The sequence below is a fragment of the Rhynchophorus ferrugineus genome, unplaced genomic scaffold, assembly GCF_030347505.1.
Source record: "Rhynchophorus ferrugineus isolate W39M unplaced genomic scaffold, kcgeb_rfMv2 rfM10, whole genome shotgun sequence".
NCBI classification, from domain to species: Eukaryota; Metazoa; Arthropoda; class Insecta; order Coleoptera; family Curculionidae; genus Rhynchophorus; species Rhynchophorus ferrugineus.
Window position 1 is genome coordinate 11,155,444 of NW_027472589.1, and position 16,872 is coordinate 11,172,315.

Consider the following 16,872-nt stretch of genomic DNA (forward strand, 5'->3'; position numbering starts at 1 on the left):
AAAACATTACAATGGCTACATTTGCTGATGATACTGCTATTCTTGCTGTCGGAAACAATAGCGAAGAAGCAACCCGAAAACTACAACAGGCTACTGACGCTATAAATAAATGGACCCAAATCTGGAAAATACAAATTAACCAAAACAAATCTGTGCATGTTCAATTCACCTATAAACAGGCCGCGCTTACACCATTGACCATAAACCACACTGTCATACCATACAGCAATAATGCTAAGTATCTCGGAATGACACTTGATGCAAAACTACGGTGGAAGGAACATGTCAAAAAGAAAAGAAAAGAACTTGAGTTAAAATATAGAAAAATGTATTGGCTAATTGGAAGAAAATCTCAATTAACTATACATAATAAATTACTTCTATATAAACAAATATTAAAACCTATATGGACATACGGAATACAATTATGGGGATGTTCCGCAAAAAGCAACATAAATCTAATACAAGTTTTCCAGAACAAAGTCCTAAGAAGCATCGTAGGTGCACCCAGATATTACCGGACCATTTATTTACATCGAGATCTTCAGATACCGACTGTCAATCAAGAAATTAAAAGAATTGCAAAGAGACATGAGGAGAGACTTCACTCTCATGTTAATTTCGAAGTATTACAACTCTTGGACAACACCAAAACCGGACGCAGACTCAAAAGGACCAAACCATTTGAACTTGTGTAGTGTGTTGTAGTGTAGTGCAGTGAGGTGCATTAGAAAAAACTCAAAGTGTTAAAACAATTATTATTATGTTAGAGACTATGTAGGACTGATGAGTCCTATTAGATATATACCTAGATTTAAGCTATTATAAGGACAAATTGTAGGTTAGTCGGCAACGACTAGTAACAATGTATATAATTATAAAAAAAAAAAAAAAAAAAAATTGTTTTTAACTCTCATATCTAACGAATGGTACAATAACTTTCATACAAAAAACAACTTTTTTGTTTCAGCACTGATACATTCTAATTGAGTCTTTTTTTTCACATATTTTCCGTAGAATAATTTAATTCTTGTGACGTGTGCGAACAGGCAGTTGTCAAAAAGTTGGTGCATTGTTTTGAAATAACAAGAGTTGTCTCACTAAAACCAATGTAAATTTTAGTCTAAACATTAGGTTATCACGATATTTTAACAATTTGGTGGTTAGAATTACCAGTTTGGTACATCTAAACGTAGCTGCATGCTCCATTTTCTGTACAAAAAATTCACATTTCATACATAACAGGTCAATTAAAAAGTCCCCAGCCTGACACATAGATAGCACTATTAGAATTAAATCCATATGCTTTTTAGTTAGCTCTAACCCTCGAAAAGGGAAAGCTCTGTGCAAAGTGGGTGCCGCGCGAGCTGACTTTTGACCAAAAACAACGACGAGTTGATGATTCAGAGCAGTGTTTGAAAATGATCAAGCATAATAAAACCGAGTTTTTGCGTGGATATGTAACAATGAATGAAACATGGCTCCATCATTTCACGCCGAAGCCCAATCGATAGTCATGCGAGAGGACTGCACACGATGAACCCGCTCCAAAGCGTGGGAAAACGCAACAGTCGGCTGACAAGGTTATGGCGTCTGCATTTTGGGATGCGCATAGAATAATTTTCAGTGTACGATTTTCATGTAGTACGATTTGACCTTTGCTGCAAAATAGGAGTCAGTTTCGGCACCCACCTCTTCATTCGACGATAATTTCTTCCCAGCGAGCATTCTTTTGAGATCTGAGAACAGAAAATAGTTGCTGGGGACCAGATCTAGAGAACACGGTGGATGAGGAAGCAATTCGAAGCCCAATTCATGGATTTTTGGCATTGTTTTCACTGACTTGTGATACGGTGCATTGTCTTGGTGAAGCAGCACTTTCTTTTTCTTCAAATGCGACCGTTTTTCGGCGATTTCGTCCTTCAAACGGTCCAATAACGCTATGTAATAGTCGCTGTTGATGGTCCTTCCTTTTTCAAGGTAGATAATGAAAATTATTCCACGCGCATCCCAAAATACAGACGCCATAACCTTGCCAGCCGAGTGTTGTTTTCTCCCATGCTTTGGAGCGGATTCATCGGGTGCAGTCCACCCGGATGATTGTCGATTGGACTTTGGAGTGAAATGATGGAGCAATGTTTCATTCATTGTCACATATCGACGCAAAAACTCGGGTTTATTGCGCTTGGTCATCTTCAAACGAATCAACGTTGTTTTTGCACAGAACTTTCTCATACTCAGATATTCGTGAATGATATGATGTACACGTTCATTTGATATCTTTAGAGTGTCTGCTATTTCATTCAATTTGAATTTACGGTCATTCGAAATCATTTTGCAGATTTTTTAAAATGTTTTCGTCGGTAACAACCCCTTTTGGGCGTCCACTGCGTTCACCGTCTTCGGTGCTCATTTCATCACGTCTAAACTTAGCATGCCAATCCTTGATGGTTGATTTTCTTGGGGCAGTCTCCGGGGACCCGGCATCAGTTTTTGCTTTAAACACGCGAAATTCCTTTTTATCCGTTTTTTTTTCACAATAACAAAAGTTGCTTCACTCAAAATGCTATAATTCACAAAGTAACGATCCAACAGCTGTCAAATTTATACACGCATCTTTTGAAGGTTAGAGATAACTAAAAAATATATGGATTTAAATTTAGTAGCGCCATCTATGTGTCAGACCAGGGACTTTTCAATTGACCTGTTATATTACTTCCACATTACAGTGGGTTATTAACCTTCCTTCGTGTTTTAAGGCAAATTGTTGCATCACTTCGAGTATCCATTTTATTCCAAGGCCATCGTGAGCTCTTCATTGGTTAGGTAGCAATAAGCATTAGTAATTAATCGAGGAACTTTGTTTTGGCAGCGTTGGATTACCACTCGGTACTGCAACTCCATATTTACACCTCATGAGACCAAATTGGCTTTACAATTAACTGATAAGCCAACATCTTTGATCTCAAATAAATTTGGAAGTATCCTCCGACTAACCAGTACAGTTCTTTGATTTTGGGTCTAATCTTCTCAACTTCTTATCACACAGTCAAGATAATGTTGATATAATAAACAAGAATAAATTATATATTACTCGAATTCAACTAAATATCTGGACGTGAATCTTAATGCGGCGCCAAAATGGAACAAAATGCGAGATTTTCAACGCACTGTTCGTTCTGCATTGTTGTTGCATTCTTTATACTTCTTAAACAGGCGTTTTATATTCGTTATTACAGCAACAAATGCAGTTAATTATCGCTGAAAAGGATTTACCATCTCGATGCCGCGCTACTATGCACCTCATCATTTTTTTCCGCTATGTTAATCTCCACATAAAACTCCCACACCGTATACGAAATGGAAACGAATTCGGTGTTTATGCCAATTTCGAAATTAAGTTACCATAGAGAGGATCAATTACGGCGAATTAAACCGACGGCTTTAGCAAGAGGGTGATATGGAAATATGCAAAATATGTAAATAAAGATCGGGTAAGATATTAAACGCTCATCGTTAAGACCCATTATCAAGAGTGCCGGTTAATGCCTGACCGGAAAAACGGCAACATAACGTTTTCCTCTTCTCGGTGCTCCTCTTTTTTCTGCTGGTTTTAACCGACTTCAAAAAAGGAGGAGGTTCTACGTTCGGCTGTATATATTTTTTAAATGTATGATCGCCGATTTCTCCGTCAATCATGGACCGATTTTCAAAAAAAAAATTATTCAAAAGAGTGCCCTTCCGAGCTAGTGGGACTGGAACCAAATTTGGATCAGATGGGCATAAGGGGGAGAATCCAGGGAAAACCTGAAATTTCAAAGGCACCTACAATGTCTACTTATTTTTTATTTAAAATAATCAGATATTTGTGTATAATGTTATTGCTGAACTGATGGGTCGAAATATCAGGAGTAGTTTAGTGTAAAAGCCTTTCAGTTTGCTTTTTAAACACTAACCTTATCAAATGAGAAGTCGTAGAAACGTGGTAGGCAACTGTTTCTATGGTGTAGTAGTTAGATCGTTAAGGTCACACGTAGAGGTCGCGGCTTCGGTTCCCATCAGAGTAACAACTCTCTTTTTTCTAGTTTGGTTGGAATATTTATTAAATCACTTAAACTAGGTAGCGGGCTCCAGTGCCTGACACGTTCCTTATTTTCAATCATTGTTTCTTTTTTCCTAATTTTCCTCATACGGGCTGTACTTTTACTTGAAGCTATCTATTGGTATACTTAAAAAAATTTTTATTATTTAATTAATATATTGTTACTAGTCGTTTCCGTCTAACAATTTGTCTTTATGATAACTTCAATCTAGGTATATAATTAGGAGGACCTATCGGCCCTATCTCAGTCTCTGGTGAAATAATGTTTATACATGTCACTGCTGTGATCAGATGGTTTCATTCTTTTGAGTCTGTGTCCTGTTCTGGTGGTATCCAAAAGCTGCAATATTTCAATATTCATATGAGAATGGAGTCTTTCCTCATGCCCCATTGCAGTTCTTTTGACTTCTTGACTGATTGTGGGTATCTGAAGGTCTCGATGTAGGTAATCAGTCCTATAGTATTTGGGTGCACCCAAAATTTCTGAAAAATTTGTATTTTATTTATGTTACTCTTTGCAGAACATCCCCATAATTGAATTCCGTATGTCCATATAGGTTTCAATATTTGCTTATATAATAGCTATTTTTTATGTACTGATAATTGTGTAATTTAATTGTTCAGTTGTCTTGAGGGGTACATTTAGTTGAATTCGTTTGTTCAGTTCTTTAGCAAATCCTTCCCAGTCTGTTCTCTTGTTGGTTAACGTTGGGTTTCTTTCTGTTCTTATTATATTTTCGCTCGACATCAGAATCACTGGCGTCTGATCTGACATTAGCTAAAAATTGTCTTGAATTTTTATATAGTTGGATGTTATGTTTCTTACTATGAAAAAATCTAACAGGTTGGGGTTTTCTCTTGATCAGTCGGCCAATAAGTTGGTTTTCCAGTTGACATGTAACTACATATTAGTTCAGCAGCTGCTTTATGCAGTTCATTGCCTTTAGTTGTTGTCATTCTGGATCCCCATCTTGTATTAAAATGACCTCCAATTATAAATTCTTCTCCCAGGTTGATTAGGAACCTAATAAAATAACTGCGTTATTTATTGAGTAAGTATCTAACACTAAAAAAATTTAATCGACTTCAGAAAATAAACGTTTTAAAATAAAATATAAAATAAATATGCTGAGCCCTGAAATAATACAAAAATAATAACATACATATTTATGCCATAAACACAAAATTAAAAAGGAACAAAACAAATCTATATCAAATTAACTGGGCACGGTACCGACTTCAAACTGATTTTGATTTAGTTATTACTAGCGACCCGCCCCGGCTTCGCACGGGTGCAATGCTGATACTAAATTAAATACACTACAGAAAAAATATGAACGTTGTATATAAAAACATAGCGGCCCGCTCCGACTTTGCACGGGCATAAAATATATATGCCTATGTCACTCAATGAAAACATGATTAAAATCGATCCAGTATTTTTGGTTCATTCATTACTGCCCTTGGCTTGCACGCATTAAATTTGGAGTAAAACAATTCCTCTTCCCCTATACTTACTATGAAGATTTCCTGCTATCTTTGGAATATCTAAATTCATACAATTTTTATTACATTACACATTTTTAAACGCAAATTTAAATTTGTAATATCTCCGAAAATATTTGTTTAATTTACATGCTGTAAGGAACCATATTGATCTATATTAATTGCACACTGTATTTAAGGTACTTAATTCGATAAGGATTAATGCCGTATTGCTTAAAATAGCTTCGTAAATAAGCCATTTTCTCACGTAAAAAGTAAACAATAAAAATGGTTAATGTGGGTTATCCCTAAAAGATAAACATATACCATCGCGGACTTTTTTGTAGGCCTTTTTATGGTGTACAATACTGTAGTACATTAATTTGATCTAACTCGTAGGGTTAGGCAGCGTTTTTGCTAATTGCTAAATAAGCCTAAAAAAAAATAGGTTAATTTACGACATTACGTTAGAAACCTCTAAAATTAGCAATGTTGCCTTAGTATATTATGCATGTATTATACATATAAACCTTCCTCTTGAATCACTCTATCTATTGAAAAAAACCGCATCAAAATCCGTTGCGTAGTTTTAAAGATTTAAGCGCACATAGGGATATAGGGACAGAAAAGGCGACTTTGTTTTATACTATGTAGTGATAACGATTATTGCGTGCCTATTTTTTAAAACTTTTTTTTGTGTTACGTAAAAGTCTAAGTTTGATTATTTTTTTACGTTTTAGTGAGTTCCTTATTATTTTTTCGAAGTCGGTTCAATTTTTTTTTGTAAAAATATTTTTTTAATTAAAAGGTTATTTATCCAGACTTAATCGAAGCGGGTATCTTCCGAAACAATCGTCCATGACACCTGTTATTAGTTCTGCTCGGCGGAACGGTCGATCGCCGGTGGTGGTGGCTGATCGTTTTTCCTATGGCGATGATTAGCGGTTGTTCGACGTAGATGGCGAAGCTCGAAAATGGAAACGCGACCGTTGTCGTAACGGGGCATCACGGCTGAATTTGGTCGGCGATTATACAGGATGGGCGCGAACACATATGGGAAACGTCTTTATCCACTTCAGCATCAATTGTCAAGAGGTTTTCTAATTTGAAATTCTTAATTAAAAAAAAAGAATCAATAGTATAACATCTATATTTACTTCAGATCTTGGTGATCATCATGTGATCCTTATAATAGGAATTAGAATAATAGAACTCTTGAGGTGTTTATTATAAAAGGGACAACCACAGATACCTTGTCAGCCTTGTAACATAACTATATTGACGAAAGTGAGGTGTGATATACTATCAGCATGACACTTAAAAAGAAAAATAACGGTGCAAGTTTCTACCGTCTAAAGAGCATCCAGTGATAACATTGTCACTAATTGAATGCGGTGAGAGTAGTATTATTTAGATCACAATTAGACCTACAATTGCTGCTAAATGCTAAATAAAAATTCTATCAGTACTCGGCGATACATATACTAAAACTGGAACGATGCAGACAAGATTAACATGGCCCCTGTGCAAGGATGACACGCGTACTCGTGAAGCGTTCCACATTTTTAAGAAAACATTGTCCTTACCGTATTCGGTCCTGCAAATTAAAGTTCTGTGAACTTCTCCACTCATACCCTGGTGGCAAAGAGATATATGCCGATGGTTCCTGAAATCTCGCAGCGTACTTGGTGGTGCATTTGTGGTGGACAACCAATGGGGAATTCGTTTTCAAGTCCCTGAACAGGGTTTAGTGTTGACCGCTAAACTTTTCGCGATATTCTAAGCTTTGTCCTACATCATTACACAATCCTTCAAGTTTTTATTATTTAATTAATATATTGTTACTAGTCGTTTCCGTCTAACCTACAATTTGTCTTTATGACTTAAATCTAGGTATATAACTAGGAGGACCCATCGGCCCTATTTCAATCTCTGGTGAAATAATGTTTATACATGTCACTGCTGTATTTTTTAATATATGCATCTCACTACACAATACTATACAAGATCAGATGGTTTGATTCTTTTGAGTCTGTGTCCTGTTCTGGTGGTATTCAAAAGCTGCAATATCTCAATATTCTCATGAGAATGGAGTCTTTCCTCATGCCCCCTTGCAATCTTCTATTGATTTCTTGACTGACAGTGGTTATCTGAAGGTCTCGATGTAGGTAATCAGTTCTAGTATTTGGCCCACAATACCTCTCAGGATTTTGTTTTGAAAAATTTGTATTTTACTTATGTTACTCTTTGCAGAACATCCCCATTATTGAACTTCGTATGTCCATATAGGTTTCAGTATTTGCTTTCAGTATTGCTATTATATCAATTTATTATGTACTGGTAGTTGTGATTTTCTGCCAATTAACCAGTTCATTTGCCTATATTTCAATTCCAGTTCTTTTCTTTTCTTCTTTATATGTTCCTTCCACCAAAGTTTTGCATCAAGATTCATTCCGAGATATTTAGCGTTGTTGCTATATGGAATGATAGTATTATTTAATGTTATTGGTGCTTGTATGGTCTGTTTATAGGTGAACTGCACATGTACAGATTTACTTTCATTAATTCTTATTTTCCAAGCCTGTGTCTAATTATTTATATTGTCACTTGCCTGTTGCAATTTTCGTGAGGCTTCTTCACTATTGTCTCCGACAGTTATAATCGCAGTATCATCAGCAAATGTAGCCATCGTAATATTCTCCAAATGTGGTATATCACAAGTGTAGAGTAGATAAAGCATTGGTCCCAGTACACCTCCTTGTGGTAAACCTGCTTTAGCTTCTTTTATTGTAGAGTAAGCTTCTTAACTCTAAACAGTCTGGTTGTAATGTATGATTTTAATAGTTCGGTGTGTTGTTTTGGTAGCATTTTCTGTAGTTTATGAACAAGGCCTTCATGCCAAACCTTATCGAAAGCTTATGCTACATCTAAGAACTACTGTCATTCTGTGAACCTGGTCAATTGCTCCTGAAATATTCTCGATTGTTTCCTGGAGGAGAAGTGCCTTAACAGGAGAAAATACAAACAGACTCCTCGAATTTCTACGAGAAATCGATTTTTCCGTAGAATCTAGTTTATGCTAAGTTAACTGTCACTGACCAAATAACCATTACCACTTCGGTATGGGTGCTGATGTATGCTGTGTAGATAGAACCTCTACTTCATTGTGTTTGTAGTCCTGTGTTTGTGTTCATTTTTAAATTATATATACACTATTTATACTTTTAACCCCCCTGTTTGTGGTATTAATTTTTTTATTTATTAATGTATTATTTTACATATACACTTTATGTCTGTCCCCGTCTCCCCATATCATCACAGTACTATTGTATAGTCGCGAAATGACGACACACGTTAAACCCGTCAAAGCGAATAAATGAACAAAACCAAAAAAATGTATCGATGGTAAGTCGACAATTGTTGATAAAAATTTTTAGATGCATAAATAAATATATTCACGGATACAAAATGGTTAATTTTATACAGTTGATAGTAGTTACAACACAAATAAAATAGTTTCAATTATATACATTTGATGATGATGATGATGATGTTCGATTATTTTAAAATTTAGCAAGCCTGTTGAAAGTAAATTTTATATGGTATTGCACCAAATTACCTGGTGATATTTGGACAAATAAAATTGATACATTCAATTAAAAAGTTTTTAAGTTTCCTTTTAACAGCAGTAAATTTGAAAATTTAGAATCTCACATACATATTTATTAGCATATTTAGATATGCTTTATTATAATGTATTTTCTTAAACGTCTAGATATCTTGTTAGTATTAATTCTTAAACCAGGTCTCTGCTCGGTTTTTTTTATTTTATCTAACTTCAGAGACAACACTTAAGTATTGTTCAAAACATGTATCAGTTACTCTTAGCTTGGTGCTATATAATTTATTAAATCATTTTATGTTAATCATTTTTATGCCATGAATCTAATTATATATCTAGGAGGATCCATCGACCCTATGTTAATATCTCTGTAATAATGTTTATGTATTATCACTGTTGTTTCTTCATTAAATGCATCTCAAATACAAGATCAAATGGTCGTTGAAATCTTTAATCAGTTAATATTGCACAATTGCTGTAATGTGCTAAAGTGTTTCTAGTTGAAGTCACTATATAAAAAACATGAAAAATGTGAAACACGGAATATGCAAAATCAGTATATATCAACATTCAATGCTTGTTGATTTAAGTCTTTTTTAAAGCTTATTATTACGCTTGAATCGATAACTATTCAATTTTTGATCAAACGAATGTTTACTAAGAAGAGAAATATAATAATTGAAACTCGAAACACCACTTGTTGATGTTTTAATATTAAAATAAAAATAATAACATTCGCCGTTAGACTTGATATTTAAATGATAGATGAAAATTTTGAAACAATATAAAATGAGTTGCTTTATTACTACTAATGAGACGATCAAAAATATTAATTAACATATAATTTTTTCTACCTGAAGAAAAAACAAGAACTTTTAAATATAGGAAAACATAAATTACCACAGTAAAGTTTACAATTACTTATAAAAATTATAAAAACTAGAGAAAAATAAGCAAAACGATCAAATATAAGACTAGAACATACAAAATCTCATAAATTCACCGAAATAGCATAATTTATTTTAAAAACATCATCAATAATTAAGTGACATTATAAAAATTAAATTTATTTGATGGAAAATGATATTTTATCTACGAAAATATGTCTAAATTTTATTCTTAATTAAAAAAAACATGTTTTTATATCCATATCTCTACATAAATAATGACAATTTGCAGTAACTACTAAAATAAATAAAAAACAAATAATCAAAAACCAGCTCTAAACTATAAAGTCTATATTTAAGTTGGTAGTAAATTCAAACCTAGTAATTTTTGTTGCCCGAGCCCGATATTGTTGGCAGCGTCAGTCGCTGTCTGTCATAGTAACGATCATGGCGTCCGAAATTCTTACTTTGGAGGAAATTCTACAATATTTCAAGGAAAATGGGGGAAAAGTGAAAAGCAAAGATGTCGTGAAGCATTTCAAGAATTATCTGTCCGATCCCGTAACTAATGGTAAGTCGGTCATCGAGTGTTCTCCCGCGATAAGCGTAAAATCGCCGGTCGAAAGTGTTTGTTTACGTTTAATCATACTACATTTACTACCTGTTCGCCAAATCGGTTTGTTTATAGGCGATTTCATATTGTCGCCCCGGTTTTTTAATCTAAATCGTGTTTGTCGTGGGCAGTGCATCGAAAATGGTCGTGAAATTTTTCTTACAAATTGGGCACCCATATAAATATTTATGAGACGTATCTAACCTAACTTTTATGCATAAATACATTTCTTTACTGGTCTGGTTCCCATTTATAGTCTCTTTGTTTATATTTTTGGATTACAAATGAGCTCAGCGAATTTTTTTTTGTTTATTGATTTTATTAGGGTCAGGTTTCATTATATTAGTTTTAATTTTGTTAGTACCTTGTGGACATTTACAAGTAGTGTTTTGATATCATTAAACGGTTGTTTTAACCTATGTAAGTCATTATTATTGTGGTTTAGGCTTATCTATTTTGAATTATTAATTGATAGGTGCAAGTCTGTAATTGTTTCAATCGATGATATCAGCATTCATGCAGTTATTCTTGTTTTTGTCACTAGTTTACTTTTGTTTGCATGTTATGTGGTGGATAAATAAATGCTTGGACAGATTCCATTGTTTCATTGTAATATTATCGATTATATCACTACATCCTGATTGAATATCCGTATTTCTCCCTTCCTTCCTCTCCATTTCTGTTTAAATTAGTTATTATAAGGTTTTAATTTGAATGAATGAAGGTTTGATATAATATTTTTGTAGCATCTAAAAATTATATTTCTTATAGTTTTTGATATTATTATTCTTATTGAAAATGTAATGCAAAATTATTATTTTTCAGAAATCAAATCTTTTTTTTCCACAATAATTCTATCTAATTCTCTGGAGTTTTGTTATATTTTTTATTTTTAGAATTATTAAGAAGAAACATCTTTTATTATATTTTATAATTCCCAGTTATAAAACACAAAACTTGTGTAATAAAAGTACACAAATAAATGATTCATATTAGATTGGATTAAAACCTATGAATTGCTGTAATGTTTAATTTTTGTCCTGCTGATTTGAATTAAAATATTAATTAAATTGTCTGTTATCCAATGTCTTGCTTAAATTCATTAGTCATTAACATTATTTTTAATTTGTTAATGCATACTAGAAGAGGAATGGTACCTTAAATTAAAATTTTGTGTTTATATGAAATTAAATGTTAAAATTTAATGATAACCTAAGTTGGCTTATGGTTATTGTCTACTGAATAAATCATTGATATACTGGAGGTAATCTTTAACCTTTTATTTCATTGCTGTTTGAAAAAATTATAGAGAAACAGGACTGGAACTTCATTTTTACTAACGGTTGAAGTCACATTGTGCCTGGTAGTATGACTAGCGATAGTTACTGGGGTAGAACTTCCCATTTGAGTGTTTTTATGTATGTTTTTACAGATTTTACAATATATGGCCAAATATTGATATGTTTCAAGTTCACTTCATCCCTTTTCTGTTTTTGTAGTGAAGTTTTGTTCTTCATCGCTCAGATCAAAGACATACATTTCAATTGATAATGTTCTTTCATGATAATTTCCTTGGGTTTTTGTATACAGTTCTTCATATTTCCGCCTTTTAAGTTGGATAAGGCTTTCCTGATCATCTGTATTGAAATCATCACTTCTACAACTATGAAAACCAATATTTACAAATTTTTATTGTTGTTCGAACAGCTTCCAATTATACTTATCACTTTTCTTTGAATTAAACAGGAAAAATGAATCTCCGGATTATAGTATTTGCTTGACCTAATAGAACTCATTTTAATAACTTCTAATATATTCTGATGTTTTTATTTTATTTACAGATGAGTGTCGACGTGTTTTTAAAGAACACGTTAACACCCTGGCTCACACCAAGAAGGAAGGCGGCGAAAAGGTTCTCATCCTTAGGAGCCAGTACCTCCATTCGTCGCAGCTCTCCCTCAATAGCCTCAACACATCCACCAGCTCCCTGAACGGTCCACCTACCCCGTTGTACGACCACTGGAACGCCATCGGAATTCCCACGTCGCCCCTGTCGCCGGCTACGCCTCCACGACAACCACCTCCGTACCGAAATCCACCACCAGTGGTTTCCCCCAGTCCCTCGGTGGACAGCTTCAGTATCAGTTCCGGTTCGCTCCAAGACGATCCCCCCCGGGCGCCGCCCCGTCGCCGAGGCACCCAGGACGTCTCTAGGTCGGATTCGACGAACGATCTGGTTCAACCCGATGCCGGAGAGGAACCCGTCAGCGTGAAGGAGCGCATGCAGAAGTTCAACAGGATGGCGTCTAGTGAGGAGGAGCTCCTCAGCCCCGTGAGGACGCCGAAGAGCGCCGAGAAGGACCGCAACAGATCGAGGGTGAGCCTTAATGATGTAGTACACGGCACGGGGGTAGTAAATCGCGGGTCGATCATCGGCAGGCGTCAAATGAAATTAAAACTAAATTTTAACAGCGCGCGCTATACATACAGTCGATGACACTTGTTCAAAAGAACAAATAATGAGCTATGCTGTTTTTGATGGTCTGTTCGCCGCGATAGTACGTGGGTATATGTTGTTTGAAGTGGCTTTCCTTTGATTATCATAAAATTTAATTATGATCAGTTGTTTGAGATGCATTATTATTCTTGTTGTGTTATTATTGAAAATAATTTTTTTCTTGTTGAATTATTATGCATAACTGAGGTTGCTACTAATTTTCGTAAGTTCATAAACTATTTTTGCGCGTGGATAACCTCTCGGCTGAAAATTCCTTGGTCTAACGTTTTTTTTAACAAAGCATTTTTGTTCTCTTGAAAAGAATACTATCAGTCCTCTATTTTTATATCGCTTTTTATTAAATGTGCGCTTTTATAATTAAAATAGGTATTTCTTATTGGTTTGACTTATTTATTGGAACCAGATGTCTTTTAATTTTTTTCAAGTTTGCTGCCTTATTGAACGATTTTTTTATATAGTTTGTAATAATTTCTTATTTTTAGTATACAGTGCAAAATCATGAATAATTTACAAAGTAATGATGCATAATGATATGTAATTGTTGTATTGTTTTAAAATACCGCAGCTCTCATTGTTTTTAATGAATATGTACAAACTTGACACCAATGTTGAGCAAAACTTTCTCATGTCCAAGTTTTGGTAACAAATGTGACTAAGATCTTTCTTTATTTTTTATAGGTTTTTACGAGATTTTATAAAAGTTTACAGGCTTAAACATTTTAGCTGTGTGATCATCCAGTGTGATGTGCATCAGGTTTAAGCTCAGCATATCTTATTGAATGATAGTTGATTTTTAATGAAACATTTTCTCCTATTTATTCTTCGTATGAACTATATTTTGTTAATTGAGAATAATGATTCATTATTCACAGTTTTTGTTTAATTAATAACACTATTAAGACTATGGAAATTATCATTATTGAAACTGATTTATTATTGAATTTATTATAAGGTTATATAATCATCAACAAATGCTTTTTAGTTTGATATTTTGGTCAAATATTACAAATTAAGAAAATAAAAGCATGATTACATAATATGTGACAAAATCAAGCATAACAAAGGTATATAGAACACAAATATAATCGAAGGTAGTATTAGAAATTGTATAATTATTGATTCAGTTGTTCTGTTTAAAGACCGGCCTTGGTCAATTTGAATGTACAAAGTCTTCATTTTTGACCTTTTGTGGAGCTTCCTATACATTTTAATTATTATTATTATTTTAATTATATCTTACATATGCATAGTACAACTTAATTTATAAAATTAACTTATTACTGTTGTTCTGTTGTATGTTGCTGTGGTTTATCTGTAGCTGTGTATCTCCATAAATCCATTGATTTCAAGGTCATTCTATAATTCTTTGTTTGTGTAGCGATAAGTTTTGGTAATTAATTGAAGGACTTTGTTTTGGCATCGTTGAATTACTAGTTGGTTAGATGTTTTAGCACAACTCCATATTTAAACTTCATAAGTCTAAATAGGCTCTATGATAGAGTGATAGATCTTTTTGATTTTGTGACAAATTGGGTGTATCTTCCGACTAACCATTACATTTTTTTTATTTTAGGTCTGATCTGCTCTACTTTTGTCTAACGTGATGCTGGTAGTAATAATAATGATTGCCCAGAAATAGTTTACCCCAGTCTATATATATATATATATATATATATATATATATATATATATATATATATTCTCTTTGCTAGTGTTCATCTCTGATAATAGATTTCTTTTGAAATCAACCTAATATTAAGTGGCAACAAAATGATATTTTCGCTTGGATTAGATTGCTTCTGCGGATGTGCCATATTCTGAAATAAAATTTATATTCTGTCACCAAGTTCTAGCTCTGTGTGACTGAAAGGCTAACGTGTGTTTTCGTATATCGTCAGAAATCGAATTAAAACTGACGGTCCCGTACTATTGCTGATGATCAACGGCCGTTTTACCCTTTTTGTCACCAACAACTGGTTAAAATTAATCGTTGGATAAATAGTACGCCCGATTGTGCATTATTTTAATTTGGACAACGGCAATAATAGTGCGTTTATTAGTCTCTTGGGCATGGCGTGTCGTTGATAGTTTTTGATATGATTTAAAATGGCGTGTTTCGTTGTCACGTGCATTATTAACGGCTAGTTATTAAAATGGCGCTATAATTAGTCGTATTTTCGTACGTAGCCGTTTCCGATAATTCATGTTAAATATTTTATTCCTTGTTTCCATTAGAAACTGATTACTTTTTAACAAGGTAGAAAACATTGCCTTTAAAATGAAATTTTCATTCGATCTCTATATGAACAGTTGTTTCAACGCCATTTTTGTGTCGTTTTTTATCGTACTTTTTGTTAACATTGTTTTGTTTGAAATGGTGACAAGTAACAATCAATAGTAAATGTATATATTTATGTTTCTCCTCAGTAAGGTTATTAATGTTTTTTTCTATTCTTTCTAAATAATATTAAAACTTTAATAGGGTGACATCTGTGAGTTTTAAAAGTTCAATCTGTTTTCCTTTAGGTACTTTTTCATAATAAATAACTTAATTTTGAAGCTTTAAGTTAGTTTTGAACGATATTTGAAACAATCTCCTATGACGTCAACAACAGTTATATAATATAATTACCCTTACATAATCAGTTCGTATGGCAGTTTGCGTTTGAGCCTACGTACTTCACTGTCATCGAGCATATTTAACTGTTTAGCGAGTGCATTGGGATGCACTAATAGTCTTTCAGAGTACTTTTCACTAACATTCCGAATCATGGGTTATATGGGGATATCACGCTGAATCAGTTTGTCGGACACGTAATATGGGGCATCGACGATGACTCGCAACACTTCATTCTGGAACCTCTGGAGGATATCTGTGTTAGATTTGCTAGTTGTACCCCACAGTTCATTACCATAGGCCCAAATTGGTTTAAGTATTGACTTATACAGAAAAACCTTATTATCTAATGATAATTTAGATTTACGTCCTATCAGCCAATACATTTGGTTTAGCTTAAGTCCAAGCTGTTTGCGTTTTGTAACTATATGTTTTTTCCATGTCAAACGTTGATCAGATTCTTGTGAGTTTCTTGTGGCTGATATTGGATCCTCGTGTGATGATACAACAGTGGTGTTTCTTGAGGTGAGTAGGTCAGCTGTATACATAAGATATAATAGTTGGCCAAGGACACTGCCCTGCGGTACACCCGAATATATTCGGTGTAGGTCAGTGTATTCATCACCCTGTGTAACAATATAATGTCTGCCTGTGAGGTACGATTTCAGCAGTTGAAAGTGCGTATGGGACAAAACTTTTTCAATTTAAATAATGAATATATATTCTTTCTTTTTGCATTTTGTTGTGGTAGCTACGTAGTAGCCCATGCTTAAACCGACGAAGAACTGCACGATGGTCTCGAAATTAAATGGATTTACGAAGATTATCTAAGATTTCACCTTAAAAGATGTAATAAGATTATTAAGTCATAGCGGCCTACAAACAATACAGCTCTTGGACGAGACACAGAAAAGCAAAACGTTGTGTACCAAAAGTGTATCAAACCACATGAACTTGTATACTTTATAAGCAGCCTAATTTAATTTTAATCTGGGAAATACATACTGATGCAAGTTCGACAGAACCAT

The 16,872-nt window shown here is 33.9% G+C and overlaps 1 protein-coding gene and 1 non-coding gene across 3 annotated transcripts in view; both read left to right on the forward strand.

Annotated features, from left to right (window-relative positions):
* Window positions 1–7,052: 7,052 nt before the first annotated feature.
* On the forward strand, window positions 7,053–7,154 carry LOC143204357 (U6 spliceosomal RNA). The gene has a single exon (XR_013007587.1). It is a non-coding gene; the product is annotated as a U6 spliceosomal RNA (small nuclear RNA).
* Window positions 7,155–10,507: 3,353 nt separating this feature from the next.
* LOC143204048 (uncharacterized) overlaps window positions 10,508–16,872 on the forward strand; it is a 188,912-nt gene continuing 182,547 nt past the window's right edge. For both annotated transcript variants that reach the window (XR_013007495.1, XM_076416484.1), the window contains exons 1-2: window positions 10,508–10,667; window positions 12,551–13,086. Coding sequence is in view for 1 of the 2 variants with exons in the window: in XM_076416484.1 (XP_076272599.1) it covers window positions 10,544–10,667; window positions 12,551–13,086 (660 nt within the window). In the remaining variant the exon portion in view is untranslated. The remainder of the gene's footprint in view (window positions 10,668–12,550; window positions 13,087–16,872) is intronic.